This window comes from Erythranthe guttata, chromosome 13 (assembly GCF_056151865.1).
Source record: "Erythranthe guttata isolate IM_541 chromosome 13, IM_541, whole genome shotgun sequence".
In the NCBI taxonomy this organism is placed as follows: Eukaryota; Viridiplantae; Streptophyta; class Magnoliopsida; order Lamiales; family Phrymaceae; genus Erythranthe; species Erythranthe guttata.
In genome coordinates, this window is record NC_142545.1 from 3845001 (window position 1) to 3864064 (window position 19064).

General features: G+C 37.8%; 2 protein-coding genes across 2 annotated transcripts; both read right to left on the reverse strand.

Moving 5' to 3' along the window:
• Positions 1 to 8458: 8458 nt before the first annotated feature.
• On the reverse strand, positions 8459 to 10225 carry LOC148765696 (large ribosomal subunit protein uL6m-like). The gene is made up of 2 exons (XM_088812162.1): positions 10132 to 10225; positions 8459 to 8936 (listed from the first exon to the last, which is right to left on the reverse strand). Exon 2 carries the CDS (start codon positions 8896 to 8898, stop codon positions 8590 to 8592), a length of 309 nt encoding a protein of 102 aa, XP_088668288.1. The 5' UTR covers positions 8899 to 8936; positions 10132 to 10225; the 3' UTR covers positions 8459 to 8589.
• A 7521-nt stretch (positions 10226 to 17746) lies between these two features.
• Positions 17747 to 18746, reverse strand: LOC105967396 (fasciclin-like arabinogalactan protein 9). Its single transcript, XM_012991993.2, has one exon. The coding sequence runs from the start codon at positions 18694 to 18696 to the stop codon at positions 17893 to 17895; it is 804 nt and encodes a 267-aa protein (XP_012847447.2). The 5' UTR covers positions 18697 to 18746; the 3' UTR covers positions 17747 to 17892.
• Between the last annotated feature and the right edge of the window lie 318 nt (positions 18747 to 19064).

Genomic DNA, 19064 nt, shown 5'->3' on the forward strand with positions numbered 1-19064 from the left:
ATCAACACCAAAGAAGTTCGAATAATAAAAACATAAAAAATAAACACCTACGTATCTCTCGTCCGACGCCTGCGCTGAGAATGTCGCATATGTGAGTATCCTGCGTCTTGTTCGTTATAAGCATTAGGACGATCCAACTGTAGATACTCGGCGAATGGGGCGCACATGTCCTGGATCGTCCTGAAAAAGTCATCGGGAATCTGTCGATATCCTGGAATAGTCGGCGGTGGCAAGTTATCGTAGAAGTAGGGATGCAACACCCGGGTGATGTCGTACACAAACGAAACTGCAGATGGCTCCGCTCTCTCAACCGGCTCGGTACTAGGATGTATACGGACGTGGGTGTGGTCGATATACCACGGCAAATACTCCGGTGTCGACTCCCAAGCCGGACGCGCCCAATGACAATAATAATCTTCACTAAGCATGTGCGTGTGAGGGATATTCCACATCTGATCGCCAGGCTCGTAGCTAATTTTCTCTCCCTCTTAGCACCTTTTAGCGGACGAATAGGGTCCGACGGTTTAATCTGCCGAAATCCGAACTGACGCAAAACTCTATTGGGCATGTAAGGCTCGACCGTATCCATCCATCGAATAGTCCCGTGATGAACCGTCTTTTCAACTTCACGTGACACATTCACTCCAAATGGCGTCCAATTCACCTGTGCGTATGTATTAATAATAGAAATGTATTAATAAACATAGTAAATATATAAATCTTAATTTATTTAAACTTGATACTTACATCTGACGCACGCATAGAATCAAGACGTCGGCGATAATCAACAAGTATATCCTCGTCTTTAGGGATATGATGTATCACCTGCCACCTCTTACACCAGGGCTCTCCATTCACATGTGCGTTAACCATCGGAGGCCGGAAACACGGAAAATACTTATATATCCAACACTACAAAAATAATGATTCTGCATATTAAACATAACATTTTGGTGATATTAATAAAAGAAAAAATTGAGGGGTTACTACAAATAAAAAATTACCTCTAACAGTGTCAGACAACCACCCATCTGCGCCGCCTCAGCTCGCGTAGCCATGCCCAATTGTCGATACAAATAAGCCAATGTAGCCGAACCCCAGGAATAGTCGGAAATCATATCGATCTGCTCTAAAAGTGGGAAAAATCTGCTTTCACCTTCGATCCACTTTTATCGACAAACAATAGCTTTCCAAGCAAGTACGCAATATATGCTCGTACCCGAAACTCGGAAGCAAATGAAGAATCGTCGCCATACATCCTATCCAAATCATCTAACCGGGATCCGCCGCCATACCACTTCTCCATATCTCGGGGCTCGACACCGAACGCTCTCGCACCTGCATAAATCGCATTTGCCTTATCAATCCAAACGTTAGGGCGATTTCCACTAACTCGCAAATGCATGATATAGTGCACATCGTGGAGAGTAATTGTCATCTCTCCAAACGGCATATGAAAGCTGTTGGTGTCTGGCTGCCACCTCTCGATAAAAGCCTCTATCAACGGGTTATTGTGCTGAGGGAGCGAACAATAACGCAAGTGATACAACCCGGTACTCTCCAGTAGTGAAACACTATAATAGTCGTCGGGGCCCGGCCAAGTAGACTTCGCATGAGACCGCAACTTCAGCATATGTCGGACCTATTGAAGATATATTAATATTTAAGAAATGGAAAATCAACTATAAACATTTTAAACAAAATTTATTAACATTAATAAGTATTACCTTTCCCTCCCAGATGTCGTAGGCAATATGGGCTCTAAAAATCGGAATCAAATGAGGGTATTTTGGTCCACCGGGTGTCTCACCAATCAACTTCCACGGTCGAGTAGGAAGAGTTTTTTTCGGACCGGTCTGGGACCTCGGGTTTGGGGCAAGAGTAGAACCACCAGAAGTACCAGCCATTGTATAAGCCGGAGGCGGAGGCGGAGTCAAACCGTCCTCGTCATCATCATCGGATGGCAAATCAGGCACCGGGAACTGATACTTCTGCTGAAAACGTAGTCCTGGATCGTACTCGTCCTCGTGGGGATCCATATATGTATCCATCTCCTGCTCGGGCTCTGCCTCTGTCTCCTCCTCCTCCTCAATTGTCATACGTGGTTGTACAAAAGCACCAGTCCGTTCCCCACGACGTTTAGAACTGGTAACATTACGGTTGTGCGTTCTGCCCTCTCGTTCCGCAGTACTCTCCTCCACCGGATTTGCATGAGGACGAATCAGGGGACCCTTTCCTTTTCCCATTCCCAATTTTTTCATCCAGTTAGACATCCTAAAAACATAAAACATATTTTAAATTAATTAAATTAATATAATTGAATTAACAAAAAAAAAAAAAAAAAAATCGAACGCCCGGTTCACGCCCAAACCGAGCGTTTGTTGCTGCATCCGACGCCCAAGTTGGGCGGCCAAGGGGTGTTCAAACGCCCGAATCGGGCGTTTGAACACTCCTTGGCCGCCCAACTTGGGCGTGCAGCCTGTAATTACCGAAAAAAAAAAGCCCATACAATTCGATTTGTAGGGGCTTTAAACATGAAATTGGTTGCGTTAACGACATGGGCAATGCATATTTTACGGAAATTAGTCGAAATTACCTCAAAAAATCGAAGCCCAATGGTTCTTCGAGCTTGAATTCGAGATTTCGGTTTTTTTTTTTTTTTTGCTATTTGCGGTTTTTTGGTTTTTGTAGGTTTAGAGAGAGAGAGTTTTTTTTATGAACCGCGAATAGCAAAAACGTAACCGCGAATAGCATTTCCGTTACATAACCCCACCATGGGATCATAAAGCCGCCTCTCTCTCGTTTCTCTTGACTAGCCGCCTCTCTCTCGTTTCTCGGCCCTCTCTCGTTTCTTCTCTTCTCTCTTCTCTGTTCTTTTTTTTTTTTTTTTTTTTTTTTTTTTTTTTTTTTTCACGTCATCTCCAACACTAACCTCCTCCTCGCCGCCGCTCCTCCACAGCCACCTCCGGCGATGACATCTCCTCCCTCTTTTCTCTCCTTTCTCGCCCAAAATCTTATATCCATCACGAGTTCTCAGGAGATTTTCATAGAAAATTATTTTGGTTTGAGAAGATTTTCGAGACAGAAGAGGCATATGAACACAAAGAGATTTTTCTACAAGGGCAGTTATTGTAAGTTATTCGTAGTGTTCGTAATTTCATGTTGTAATGGATTTCAATTCTATTCATATTCTTGCTAGAAATTCTTTGAAATTTTTATGTATTCCATTGTTATTTGAATGTTTATTCGTTTTTTATTTTTCGGTTAATTATTTTCTTAGATTTAAAGTTATGGCGTTGTGTCTTGATTGAATCATTAAATAGCAATTGCTCTCGAAGAATTGTGCCATGTTGAATGTTAAAGAGTCGAGGAAGAAAGTGAATTGGATCTGAGAAGATGGTGTTTTGTAGTTGTATTTGCTCGAAGTAATAGTAGTTTTGCTGAAATTTGGGGATATATTTTTATAGTTGATTTCGATACCGTTATAGTTGGTTTTGTTAATGTTAAAGTTATTTTTGATTTTTTGTAGTTATTTTCAGTTTGTTGGAGTAGATTTTTATAATGTTGTAGTTGATTTTTATTATGTTTTTTCAGTTCTTTGTAGTTGATTTTTATAATGTTGTAGTTTTTTGTAGTTGTTTTCAGTTTTTTTTTAGTTCAAGAAATCAGGCTTTGCGTCAGCCGAGCAGCGAATACCAACTTCCCCATCAAAGAAATCTCCACATCTCACTTCCAGTGCCATTGGGGTTTTTTTTTTAATAACATAGCCAATTTCGATAATTTGTAGATGTTTTTGATTTTTTTAGTTGATTTTCAATAATTTTATAGTTGATTTCGACAACTTTGTAGGTGATTTCAAATTTTTATAGTTGATGTAGGTTAATTTATAATTTACAGTTTTCTAATAGTTGATTATGGCGGAAAAAAATGAACAGTTGAAAAAAATAGTTATTTTCTAATAGTTGTTTTACAATTTATAGTTATTTTTTATTAAAAAAAGGGCAAAAAATAGTTGTTTTCTGGAAAAAAATGTCAAAATAACTGAAAATTAAAATTAAGAAAAATGAAATAAAAAATCGAAATTATAGTCGATTTCTGAAATATTATAGTTGGTTTTAGAATCTTTATAGTTGATTCTGAAAAAAAAAACTAAAATTAAAAAAATTAATAAAAATTAAAATATTTTTAAATAAAAAATTAAAAGAAAAATATTTTTTTTAAAGCTATTATTGTTAGTGTTTAAATAAAATAATAAAAAAAAAAAGAGAATTTAAAACTATTTAAATTATATATAGAAAAAATTAGAGTTTGCAGATGGGAGTTTATGGAAAGATTTGGGAAGCGGTTTTTTTGGGATATAATCAATCACACACGATTGTGGAGATTTCAAATTTCCGGATTTTGTGCGTGTGTCTTCCAGAAGGCTAATTTCGGGAATCGTTAAAATAGTGGTTTTCTACTAATATTGAAAAGGATGTGATAAACGTCTTTCGAGCTTTAATAATACCGTTTCGACTTCAAACGTGATTTTGATCATTTTTTATTCCAAATTTTGCAAAACCCAAAAAATAGGATTTGTAGTATTCTGAGTTAGTTTTCTAATCCAACTTGAATCACCGAAATTGGATGTTGGACGAGAAAGATATACATGAATCAATGAATACTGCCCACAACTTTGATGTATTGAGGTATCTAAAATCCAAAATGTGACTCATTCATGCATAACTTTGTCACACGGCATCCAATCTAGCGATTTAAGTTGAATTAGAAAACTAACCCAAAGGACTACAGTTTTCGTGTTTCAAATTTAGCCAAAATTAAAATAGAAATATGTCAAAATCAGGTTTGAAGTCAAAACGATATTAGTAAAATTGAAACGGCATTTAACATTTCAGATATTGAAAATATGGCTGGATCCTCCCTTATTAAAAAAACACTAAAGGAGGTTATGGCTAATTGTCCCTTTAATCTAAGTTATCGGCCGAATTTCATGCAAGGGACGGTGGGCAAATTAAAAGACAATATAAGGGGTCTTTGCTAATTTTCTTTAATATAAAAGGTTTTTAAGTAATTCGAGATTTCATAAGGGGTTTATGCTAATAAAACATATAACTAGGACTGGCATTGGTCGGGTAATTATCGGCCAATTATCTACCCGATCCGAGCACCCGATTTTACTGAAAATTGAAAACCATCCATTTATTGGTTGGTAAACAATGGGCGGTTTGGTATTATCGGCCATCCATTTATTGTTTTTTTTTTAATTATTAGTATTATACAATAATAAGATGTTTTTAAAGGTTTTTTCAAAAGATATTCAGTATTTTGGGAAAACTTATGTTAGTAAAAATCTTAACTTTAACATTAAGAGTTTTTTTAAACTTCTATAATAAGTTTATATATAATGAAGAATATGCAATAAGAATTATAAAATAGAAATAGTACGGAGAGGTTTATATATTTGTTTTTTGAGTTTTTGAGTTTTTACCTCTCTTATATTTATTTTAACATTCAAAAAAAAATAAGAATTACAATTATTAAAAATGTCGGTTGGCCGATTATCCGACCAATTGACTTTTGAGTAAACTGAAAACTACCGACCGACCCATTTATATATGGGTAGGTTAAATTATCGGCCCGACAACAAAATTATCGGCCGAAATAAGCGGGTCGAAAGTGGATCGGTTGGCCGATAAAATGATTCAGGCCCAGCCCCACATATAACTATACACAATGGCAAATTCATTTTTGGGCAAGGGAGGACTCAAGCCCTCCCTCAATTGAAATAAAAAATACCACTATATTATACCTACTTATTTATTTAGTCCGCCCAAATTTTATTATTTAAGTCATTTCAATAAAAAAATAATGTAAAAAGGGGTATTGATTTTTTTTTCTTTCCCATTTTCTGGCTTTGTAAATAAAAAAACATCCTAATTTCTTTTTTTGGGCGGCATTTTGCCCATTAATTTTTTTTATTATTTAGCTCATCCAAATTTGAAATTAATGCAAAAAAAAAAAGTCCAAAAATTTCTCTTTTCTTCGTTTTTTCTTTTTCTATCTTCTAATTTTGTCAAAAAGAAGTCCTAAAAAGTTTTCCAGGGGCAGCAACTCCCGAAATTGAAACACACCCTATAACAAATTCCCAGGCACGTACTTGTATACCCATATATAAAACAGCAAGTCCATAGTAATTACATTTCTTAGTAACCTAATTAAAACTAACTAACTTATTATAAAATATTGAAAAAAAATTAACTAGAAAAAACACACTGAACAAACAAGTATATAAAATCACACATATATCCTCTCCATCGTCCACGTTCACAAAATTAAAATTGAGCTAATTAAATAATAAATTTTTAAAAACTAATTCAAATTCAATAATATTGTGATTAAGCATGGGTGGTCCCTAATTAAACAAGAATTAATGATCATAGTACATGGTCTATTTCATGGTCCGAAACTAATGAAGCACAAACTCCACAACATGCAAATAATTCCTATATAGTCTCATTCAATAGAGTTATTTTCACGGACCCCCCAAAAAATAAAAAATAAATAAAAAAAATAAAAAAGAATTATCCAAAGAAAATGGTGGGGGCATTTGATGCAGTGTGGATTTTGGGACCATGAAATTAAACCTTTTAAAATTGCACATTTGTCTCAAGAAAAGACACCAATATGTCTTTATTGAAGACATGATAGGGTGGGAAATGCATATAAAACAGAAAAAAAGGACCTCAACATTAAATAATTGTACTTGTTTGGTTGTTAAATAAACTTTTTATTTTTCTTTTTCGCATATAAAATATATTATTTGGGTTTTCTCTAACACGGGACCAGTGAGGTCTATGAGATATGCTACATTCGGTGAAGTACAACGAATGATTTTACATCGTAAATCTATATAAATAATTATTCACTAATCATAGATACGAGTACATGTGTGTGTTATTATGTGTAAATTTAATAGTGTAAGAATCAGCCGGTGTATCACACGGAGTGTAGCATCTACAAAAACCGACCAGGGACGGACCAAAAGAGGGTGGCCTCGCGCCAAGATTAAAAAATGAAAAAAAAAAAAAAGATAAAATCTAGTAATATTTTATAAAATATCAATTTTGGCCCTTCTATTTTTTTTGTAAATATTCTCAAATTTTTGTGTTTGCCATAATTCTTTGTAAATGTATATACCTTTTTCGTATTTATATGATTATGACGTAAAATACTGGCGTTGAAACTTTTACCAATTTGATACAAAATCTATAAATATTTATTTTCTTTGTTTTTCATGAATTCCTCTAAAAAATCGGGGCGATGCCCCAAACCCCCAAAATGTTAAAAGGAAAAACTCCCCCCACCATGTCCTGGGTCCGCTTCTGAGCATGACACCACATTTTTTCAATAATTGATATATAGATTCAACGGCGGATCTACTTCAGTGCAAGGGTGTGCAGCTACACCACCCTTGATTTTGAAAACAAAAATTAATTAAATAATTCTATTATATACACTTAAATGTGAAATTTTTGCTTAATTATGCGGTAGCTCAAGTGGTAGAGAGTTTTATTTGTACATGAATACTGTAAATCATAACATTTACTGTGAGTACAAAATTGTCCCGTAGTAAAATGTACTTTTTGTTACAGATTTTCACCGTAGTAAAAAAAATCGTACTAAAAAGTCATTTTTTTACTAGTGGTTGGAGACCGATGGATTAGTTTGGTGGTGGATAGTTCTGATCGGAGAAAATTGTACGATCGCAAATATGAGTTGGATAATCTCCTCAAAGAAGATGTATATTCTCTCTATATTCCATATATTGTCCCCAATGAGTATTTTTGGCAAATATATTTTCATTGAATAGTCACTTTATAATAAAACAAAATAAATATAAATAATTCAAGAATATATTTTTTCTACATTCGATCCGCTTTTGAAAACATTGAGAAATACGGTTTTGGAGATGAAACGGTGGGAATGGGGCAATATTTTGCACACCATTTTGCTACAATTTTAGTATTAATAATATTTTTGTAAAAAAATCTCATTTATTTTAGTTTTTTATTATCTTTTTTAATATATGTAAGTTGTAAGTCTAGAGGTGGAAACCGGACGGATCGGAGAATAAGCACTTATCGTAAAAATTCTGATTTTTTTCGGAAGTGAAAAATATATTTCAATTCCGTTACAAAAAAATCGGGAAAAGAAAAATCAGAAATCTGAATTTCGAAAATTGGAATGAAGAAACTTGTTCTAGAATCGAAACTTTCCGGATCCGGATCGGCGGAAATCGAAAAATTGTAGTAACTTCAAATATAAAATGTATAATAAAATTGATATTATAAGTGTAATTTTCGGGAAAAATCAAATTTATTCTCGGAAATTAAAATTGGATCGAAATTCAAAATCTCATATATATTCCAATGCAGATTCAAAAAAAAAAAAAAGAAGAATTGGATTTTCGGATTTGGAATAAAAAACATTGTTCCGAAATCGGAAGAAATTAGTCAAAAGGGGAAGAAGAACAATACAACCCCACGAAACTAGAAATCGAAACTTCATCGGTGTACATTATGCCTTTAGTTATTTAGATCTCTTGCCTTCCTTTTTCTTGATAACTTCATCTGTGTACATAATGCCTTTGCCTTTGTAAACTTCGGGCGGCTTACAGCTCCTAACAGCAGCAGCGAATTGATTCACCCTCCCCTTGTCGATTCCCGTGCAGCACACAACATTGTTTTTGAAGCAAAACACACGCACAGCTGGCGGTACCGTCAATTCCACTTCGTGGCTGTAACCGAGTTTCAGGTACAACAGACGCCCTTCTGCTTCTGCTCTTGCTTTGAAACCAACTCCAACTATCTTCAGAAATCGAAAGAATTTCGCTTCCATCCCAACAAGAATATATATATCTGTATCTATTACCTCACCTGAAATATATTCAAGAAATATATTTCTACAAAAGTGTATGCGATTCAACGAGATAACTGGAAAAACGAGATTTTGATATCCGACGACGCGACTACAAAAGTAACTGGAAATCCGGAATAAACAATATTTTCATAAATTACTCTTCAAACTCTCTAATCTGTTTTATATCATAAACAAACAACGACGGAGGGCTAGATACTGTAAACATGCACAGTAGAACCTCGATAAATTAATAACCTCACTTAAATAATAATTTTGCCGGTTCCGACTCGGTAAAAACATACTAAATTATAGTTCGATAATTTAATATTTCACTAAATTAATACAATTTTGTCAGTCCCGACCGTATTAAAATTTATAGCGGTTTAACTGTATACAGCAGATGTAAAGAAGCCCGTGGAAAGAAATTTTCCATACGTATAGTAAATTAGATAGAAAGCATCTACTAATCCAGTGTAATCAACTTCATGGATTGATCGAGCTCCTCGTTAAAAAGTAGCGTTACAATTGGGGAAAAAGGGCACCCGGCTCATTGAGTTATCAATAATAACATACAATTTGTCGAATGTACAAAACATATGCATACAAACTCCATGATAATAATAACGTAGTTCCAAAACACAAGTTGAACATCCAACTGAGTAATTTCTAATCGATTCAAGCCATTAAAAAATAGATTTATTTAAATCTCCGATTAAGGGCAACTACGTACCTTAATTTTACTGAAATATAGCAGTCAGTAGAGATAACGCGTAGAAAAATTCACGAGTTCTTTCACTTAACCAATATAGCCCAAAAAAGGCCAAATCTTTGCAACAAAATCAGAATTTTGCACTTCATCTAAGAAATAAATTTATGTACCATCTCACAGAAGCATTTTCTCAAATAAAGAAATATAAAGAACTGGCAATAACATCTCACATACGCATTTTATCAAACACTTTATGTGCATGCCCATTTTCTTTGAAATCACAATAACTGGGAGCAAAATTAAAATGTGATTAGCCACAAATCTTAAGAGAATCTCGTAATTCACCAACCAGAAAACAAGAATCAGACGATTAACATGAACTACAAGTCAAATTTAGTTTCCATCAACAAGAAATGTCTGAAAAACGAAGGGCATCTCTCTTTTTTTATGTTGGTTTTGGAGCTTGAGAAACAAGAAATAGTAACGATTACAGTAAATCTTACCTCGGTTTTGTCTTTGAGACCGACGAAATCAAGGTTCTACGGCTTATACAGCCGATCGCCTAATTTTGGGTTATTTTAGTAACGTTTAAATAATTTACTTATGGATAAATCCCTCCCAATTCTTTCTTTTATTATAAAGAAAATAAATAATAAATCAAATTCATTGGGATTGATTTTTATTTATAGTTAACTAGCATTTTTTGTCCGTGCGATGCACGGGATATTATTTCTAATGTGGAAAATAATTAATTTAATACATAATAAGAAAATATCATACACTAAATTTAACATAGTAAAATTTAATAATGTAGTATTATTCATATTTTATATAACATTGATTTTTTTTTAAATCTGGCATATTAAGATTTATAATCCAAATATATAGATTAAGATTTAAAAAATCGTATTTCTATCTTGATCTCTTAAGATTTGAGATATATTGATGAAAAATTGGAGATTGACAATTGTTAAAAATTATAATTTGAAATTAGTAGAGAAAAAAAAAATATTAAAAATAAATAATTACATAAATACCATTAGGGTTTTTAGGGTTGCCCAACGTTTCTTTCTTTTATATATAAGATATACTTTTTGTAATGATAATCTCACCCCTGGTTGTTATGCTGGAAATTGGAACTGAATTTTCGAATTCCACCGATTACGATCCGGAATTTTCTCATTTTTGAACATTATTTTTGATGATGCTAAAATATAGCTCACCTAGGGTGGTGTAGAAAATGAGCTGGGAGAGCAAAGCGGATCAGTAGCTTGACAACTTGATGATCCTGAGGTACCTGCGATCATAGAACACATGAACTAAGCCGGGGGTTGATCCGGCGGAAACCCCTCCGACGCTCAAGTCAGACGTGCTGATCATAGAATTAGTCCAGAGAATACGTATTGTAGTATTGCTCAGTTAATAGGACGTACCTTAATAAAATGAGTAAAACCTCTATTTATATGTCGTTTATTGGGTTGGGTTTGCTTTGTTGGGCCCAAGCCTTACTTGAAGGTGTTTGGGCCTCGGTGATATTGGTCTTCGATATTGGGCTCGTAGCCCAGTAGGTAAAGAAATTGTAGGCCCATTGGGTTGGCCCAATTAGGCATATCATTAAGTCCCCCACTCTCGAGTCGATGTGGGGGCCATGTTGTGATGGGTCTCAGATCGTGTCGAGAGTAAAAATTGTAGAAGTCGATCGTTGGCGTATGGCCTAATGGTATGCGAAAACGCGTTGGAGCGTGTGTCGGAGGGGTGTGAATGCGCGTTGGCGCATAGCGCGACAAAGTTGCCGCGATATAAGTTAATTGAGTCGTCGGTTTTGTCCCGCGACGATGTAGTAGCGATTTATCGCCTCGTGGGAGTTGTCTTGTCGCGGGGTAATAGTGTTGATCGAGTTATCTCGTCGTGGGAGTTGTCTCGCGATAATGTAGTAGCAGGGATCAAGTAATCTCCTCGTGGGAGTTGTCTCCGGGGTAATCGAGTTGATCGAGTTACGTCTTCGTGGAAGTTGTCTCACGATAATGTAGTAGCACGGAGCTAGTATTCTCCTCGTGGGAGTTGTTATTTTTCGACATTTTCAATGTTTTGACGCGTTGCTTGTATGTGTTTACATATAGCCTTCTGCGTGATGTACTTGAGGAGGGGATCAGGCTCTCAAGATTTTTATATGGGGATCGTGCCCTTTGTTAGACCTCGTGGGTCGTAAGTATGTTTGGACCGTGGCCACGTTTTAATGAAGGACCCATCGAAAACAAGTAGATAAATTTGAGTAATCAAGCTGGCCAGGCTATATAGATTCCCATAATATTTCTAAGTGTTTCTAGGGTCGTAATCGTGCTATCTTGAGCTTGCGATTATATATTGAATTTCGGGCGAGTTGTCTCCTCATGGGAGTTGTCTCGCAACGAAGTTGTAGAAGCATTGGATGACGCGCGACTGAGGAGCGTGCGTATCGAGGTCGCTCTGAGCGAGTTGTCTCCTCGTGGGAGTTGTTTCGCGACGAGTCTTATTACCGAGCGAGGTAGCTTTTCGTGGGAGTTGCCTTGCAACGGATTTGTAGTGCCGAGCGAGGTGGCTCGTCGTGGGAGTTGTCTCGCAACGGGTTGTGGAATAGAGCAAGTGGACTCCTCGTGGGAGCTATCTCGCTGTAGTTTTGAGACCAGAGAGGGTTGGCTCCTCGTGGGATTTGTCCCGCAACGGGTTATAGGACGGATCGAGTGGTCTCCACGTGGAAGGTATCTCGATATGGTTTCGTAGACCTAAGGGAGTTGGCTCCTCGTGGGAGTTGCCTCGCATCGGGTTGTAGGATTGAGCGAGTGGACTCCTCGTGGGAGTTGTCTCGCTGTAGTTTTGAGACTAGAGGGGGTTAGCTCCTCGTGGGAGTTGTCCCACAACGGGCTATAGGACGGAGCGAATGGTCTCCTCGTTGGAGTTATCTCGCTGTGGTTTTGTAGACCCGAGGGAGTTGGCTCCTCGTGGGAGTTGCCTCGCTGCGGGTTGTAGTACCAAGCGAGTTGGCTCCTCGTGGGAGTTATCTCGCTGTGGTTTTGTAGACCCGAGTGAGTTGGCTCCTCGTGGGAGTTGCCTCGCTGCGGGTTGTTGTACCAAGCGAGTTGGCTCCTCGTGGGAGTTATCTCGCTGTGGTTTTGTAGACCCGAGTGAGTTGGCTCCTCGTGGGAGTTGCCTCGTTGCGGGTGGTAGTACTGAGCGAGTTGGCTCCTCGTGGAAGTTGTCTCGCAAGCCCCCCACTCTCGAGACGATGTGGGAGCCAAGTCGAAAAGGATACTGGATCGTGTCGAGAGTAGATCAGTGCTGTGGTGTACCATTAATTATTGGCGTCATGTGGAGAAATAATAATTTGTATTTCTCCGGGAGAGAGCGTACGCGATTTGGTAAAGCGCGCTGGAGAGCTCGCGCAATTTGGTGAAGCGCGTTGAAATTCTCGTGCGATTTGGTGAAGCGAGTCAAAATCTACGCGCAATTTGGTGGAGAATAGACAAAGTTGCGCGCGATTTGATGGGAGCACGGAGTCCAAGGGCTCCTTGGAAAGCGCGCGCGCGTGCTTGCGCGCGCTCCAATAATAATAATTTTCTTTTTTTTTTTTTTTTTTTTTTTTTTTTTTTTTTTTTCTGACAGCTGACGCGCGCGCGCGTGCGGTTCACGCGCGCCTCCTCCTCCTTTTTTTTTTTTTTTTTTTTTTTTTTTTTCCTGTCGCGCGCGTGCTGTGCACGCGCGCGCGTCCGGCGCGTGTTAGCCACGTGCGCCTCTTCCTTCATTTTTTTTTTTTTTTTTCTTCTTCTTGTTCTTCTTCTCTTTTTTTTTTCATCTTCTTTTTTCTTCTTCTTTCTTGTTCTCTTTTTTCTTCATCTTCTTTTTTCTTCTTTTTTCTTCTTCTCTTTCTTCATCATCTTCTTTTTTCTTCCATTTTTTCATCTTCATCTTTTTTTTTTTTCTTTTTTTTTTTTTGGTTGATATTCACCCCCTTGGGCATGTTTTATTTTTTGAATAGGGATATTACCCTCGTTCCTTGAGATGGGATGTGCACCCCTTTGGGGATGTTCTATTTTTTTAGTAAGGAGATTATCCTCGTTCCTTGAGATAGGATATGCGCCCCCTTGGGGATGTTCTATTTTTTTAGTAGGGAGATTATCCTCGTTCCTTGAGATGGGATGTGCACCCCCTTGGGGATGTTCTATTTTTTGAGTAGGGAGATTATCCTCGTTCCTTGAGATGGGATGTGCACCCCCTTGGGGATGTTCTATTTTTTGAGTAGGGAGATTATCCTCGTTCCTTGAGATGGGATGTGCACCCCCTTGGGGTTGAAAGGTCAGTGGATGTACCACCCTTGAGATGAGATGCCCAACTTTAGGATGGGATAGCCCCCCATTTAGGATGAGGCGATCACGAACCATTGGGGTGAGATGCCCCACCTTGGCGATATATGGTGCCACTGATTCAGTGGCAGCACGAGTTAAATCTTCCGTGATCATACGCTGAAGGTCTTCTTCGGTTATCTGAACCGTTCGAGAAGTAAGTAGAAATTGATCATGTTGAGGACCCAGTGGGGCCTCACGAGGAGGAGCGTTGGCTCCTGCTATGACGAATGAAATGTTTTGGGGGCGATGCGAACCCCCAGGGAGTCGATAACCCTTGGCGAACGAAATATTTTGGGAGCAGATGTAAGCCCCCAGGGAGTCGATAACCCTTGGCGAACGAAATATTTTGGGGGCGATGTAAGCCCCCAGGGAGTCGATAACCCTTGGCGAGCGAAATATTTTGGGGGCAGATGTAAGCCCCCAGGGAGTCGATAACCCTTGGCGAACGAAATATTTTGGGGGCGATGTAAGCCCCCTAGGGAGTCGATAACCCTTGACGAGCGAAATATTTTGGGGGCAGATGTAAGCCCCCAGGGAGTCGATGGCGGTGGTGCCATAGGTGGCTATGTAAGCCCCCAGGGAGTCGATGGCAGTGGTGCCATAGGTGGCTCCACATGTGGAGCAGGTGCTGGTATCGCGTTGGGAGCATCTGCTCCCATCGTGGCGATATATGGTGCCACTGCCTCTGTGGCAGCGCGAGTTGAAGCTTCTGCTATCATGCGTTGAAGCGCATCCTTGGTTATTTGAACCATTCGAGGAGCAGGGAGTGGTGGATCGGCGAGTGGTGGGTCCCGAGGGGGATCACCTGAACCTCGCGAGGCGGATCCATGGGATGTGGAGGAGGTGGCAAGCCAGAGCCTCCACGAGGTGGCAGGTCGTTAGCTGTGTCATTTTCTCTCCGAGCAGACGCCTCAGGAGGATCTTGTTGGCTACGTGATCTGGTTTGCATCGTTCCCACAGACGGCGCCAAAATGATGATGCTAAAATATAGCTCACCTAGGGTGGTGTAGAAAATGAGCTGGGAGAGCAAAGCGGATCAGTAGCTTGACAACTTGATGATCCTGAGGTACCTGCGATCATAGAACACATGAACTAAGCCGGGGGTTGATCCGGCGGAAACCCCTCCGACGCTCAAGTCAGACGTGCTGATCATAGAATTAGTCCAGAGAATACGTATTGTAGTATTGCTCAGTTAATAGGACGTACCTTAATAAAATGAGTAAAACCTCTATTTATATGTCGTTTATTGGGTTGGGTTTGCTTTGTTGGGCCCAAGCCTTACTTGAAGGTGTTTGGGCCTCGGTGATATTGGTCTTCGATATTGGGCTCGTAGCCCAGTAGGTAAAGAAATTGTAGGCCCATTGGATTGGCCCAATTAGGCATATCAATTTTCATTATGAATTCCGATTCCGATTCCGATTTCAAGTTTCGAATTGATTTTTTTTTGGATTTGGATGTGGATTGCAATACATATGAAATTGCGATTTCCGGTCCAATTTTAACTTGCAGATTGGAATATTAATATTATTATGTATTTTATATTTAAGATCACTAAAACCAAATGAGCTGAGCTGGATCAGTCCACGTGGCAGAAGAGGAAGGAGCTGATTTAAGTCAGTTGAAAGCTTCAACTGCAGCAAATAACTAACACTCTTAACTAACTGGGATGTGATTGGAATATGACGTGGTGACTGATAATTGGAGTTGCTGGATCTAGGCAGTTACAAAGAAGAAACTTCCAGATTGATTCCATGCACTATATATGGGAGGTAGAGCCCGGATTGTTAGTTAGACAACACACATACACGCACCACAAACACGCACTAAAATTAAATACATAAGAGGAAATCGAGTGATTACGTGGAAAAAAATACGAGACAAGAGAGATTTCTTCTAATCTTGTGAGTCTTTGTAATCTATGTAAACTACTAGTGTTTTTATTAATACGCTAGAATCCATCTCCTCCCCTTTTTCGTAATGATATCGGTTGGATTCGATTAGCTTTAATAGGGACTAAATGGCAAAATATGGACCAAACTTTTCTAATAATGAAATTAAATTTCTAATTCACAGAGAATTAATTTGATGGATTATAAATAATTATTATTTCAACTACAAAATACTTATTGCACCCATTTACATATTCTCAAATGTTATATTTGTGCTCCAATTACTCATTACTTGAAATTTGAAATTTTTGCACATAAAAATATCTAATAACAATCAATTCATTTATTTACTGACAAATAAATTAAATGACATTCTTTTTACATATTACCCTTTTAACTTATTTGAGTTCGTTGTATACAAAATTCACTTGTGCAAGTCTTAAACATAAACAAACTCATAAGTTACTCATATGTTATTTATCGTTATTTATGACGAGTATATTCGAGACATAAATCATTTTCGGTAAATGTCCACCAATTAAATGATGCATTAGCCCTCAATTCATCGGGCCATTTGATGGCTAGTTCATTTAGAATATCACACTAGATTATCAGAAGCATAATACATAAATGAATATGTACGTTAATTATTTATGAACTAAGAGGCTAAACCTTTATCCGATAATTTGAAGTAGTTTAATTTAATCAGTGATGAAATAATTATTTCACTTTGTATAAATACTGCACAAACAAAATGTATTAGCATAATAAATTAAAACAAAAAGACTCTGTTTGGTTGGCAAGACAAGATTAACCAAGATAAGATTAAATAATCTAATGAGACCCAATTATTTATTGGAGCTTGAAACGTCCAATAAAGAAAACTCATTGGAAGGCAAGATAAGCCAAGATAAGTCAAGATAAGCCATGATTATATAATTTTGGCGGGTCGACCCGACAATTTATTGAGGATACCAAACATCAAATTAAGTCCAATTATTTAGTTAATCGTGGCTTATCTTGGCAATCAAACGGGGCTTAAATATTAACGCTATTCTTGTTTAATGTAATCAAGATAGTTTATTTAATTAAATATTGTGGTACAATACAATATTTATTCCCAATGTTTGTCTACTAGAGTTGATATATTTTATAAGAGCTACAGTTGACAAATTAATATCAATAATTAATGTTGAATCTATATGGGGTTAATAAAATATTTATTAATGTTGCAATTTGCATACATAATTCATTATATTTGAATATTCCAAATTATATAATACATGCAGCTTCCGCCTGCATGTGATTCTTCTGTAACTAAATCTTAATATACATATATATATATATATATATATATATATATATATATATATATATATATATATATATATATATATATATATATATATATATATATTACTCTTTTTCAACGCAATACCCAACATGAAGGGGAATTAATTAGATGCTATACCTGGTGGATTATACCGGGTGTTTGTTAATTGTAAATGAGATTAAATAACTATCTACTAACATACATACCTACAGGGGCGTACTTATGTATATGCCTGGGGTGGCCCCCGTCCGCGAAGAAATTTTTTTATTTGTTATTTATGTATTAGTTAATACAACTTCGTCCACCAAACTTTTAATTATGTACACTTTAGTTCATAAAAAAAATCTTCTCTGAAATCACCCGATATTTCAGCCCCAAGAAAAATCCCCTGGGTCCGTTCTTGCATACGTACACATGAATGCGTATGATTATGTAAAGATCTAGGATTCGAAGTCACTCGATGAAAATAACCAGATGTAACATCTAATTTTTCAGCACGAAGAGCGCGCACACACAATTGATCCACAAATTAAAGTAGATGGTCTATGAATTAATAAACAAACCACAAATCTAAGTTAAGCAAGAACACATAAACATCAACAAGTAAAGAAACAAAGCTTAAAAAAATTAATTAAAAAAAAAACAATAACTAAGGAAAGGTAATTAGGACAATAGTCCCATGCACAACAAAATAATTCCAGAAACCAATCCCAACCCTACACTCATTTTTTCAGATCCATTCCCGGGATTATTGGTTGCCGGATTGTTCGTAGATGGGGCTTTGGCAGCCGTTACGTTGGTGGAGGGATTGCTCGTGGACGTGGACGGCGGTTTTGCGGCGGCACCACCACCGCCACCACCACTCGGAGGTGGAGAAGGCGCCGGAGCTTTCGATTTGGATTGTTGAGGAAAGAATTCAATAGGCAGAAGCACCTTATCGACCTGGTAAACCGCGAGCGGTAGGTCTTTCCTCAATGCATTGTAGATCGGCACCTCGACCACTCCGGTGGATACGTTGACCTGATTCCCCTGACCGGTGAAGTTGAGCCCGAACACTTGGTTGTCCTGCCCGCTGGCCTGTGTCCTGACCGGATTGCTGACCGTCAACAGACTTTCAAGAGAGTAGTACTTTGGGCAAATGTGGTAAAGCACGAGCTGGACTTGCTGCTGGTTTGTGAGTTTGTTAAGGGAGCCAGGTGGCAGGTTGTTGAAGGCGTTGTCGGTTGGGGCGAACACCGTCATGCCGTCTTGTGAATTGTTGACCTGGTTGTTGATTTGGTTGGCTGCCTGAGTTTCGTTTAGGAGGCGGATGAAGGTGGTGTATTGGCTGGCCTTTTCGAGGATTGCGGTGATGTTGATCGGGCCGGAGGCGGTGGGTGGCGGTGCCGACTGGGCGTGGGTTGTGGGGAGGGGGAAGAGTGAGAGGAGAAGTGTAGTGAGAGAGAGGAGGATTAGTGCACGTGCCATTTTTGGTGGTGGTACGGACTAGTGAGTGAGTGTGAGATGAATAGAAGGTGTAGGGTTTAATGGGGTTATATATAAGATGAGGAAGAGGTTGACTTTCTTGGAATGAGCTGGCGCACGAATCGAATCATGGTATAAATCAGATCGATCTGATCGTAATTAGCATTTTTGAATTTTTTTTTTTTTTTTTTTTTTTTTTGCGCAAGTAAAAAACTAATTTCAATTCGATTAAAAAAATAAAGAAAAATAAAAAAATTGGAATTTCGGAAATTGGGATTAAGAACTTTTTAAAAAATTAGATTTTTTTATTGGAATTCAAAGTCTTCGAACTTTTAGTCATCTGCAATATAGAATACATAATATATTGATAT

What these genes read in the sequence shown, in the direction of transcription:
- LOC105967396 (XM_012991993.2), bottom strand. Translation starts at nt 18,696, where the DNA reads ATGGCACGTGCACTAATCCTCCTCTCTCTCACTACACTTCTCCTCTCA.
- LOC148765696 (XM_088812162.1), bottom strand. Translation starts at nt 8,898, where the DNA reads ATGGAAGCGAAATTCTTTCGATTTCTGAAGATAGTTGGAGTTGGTTTC.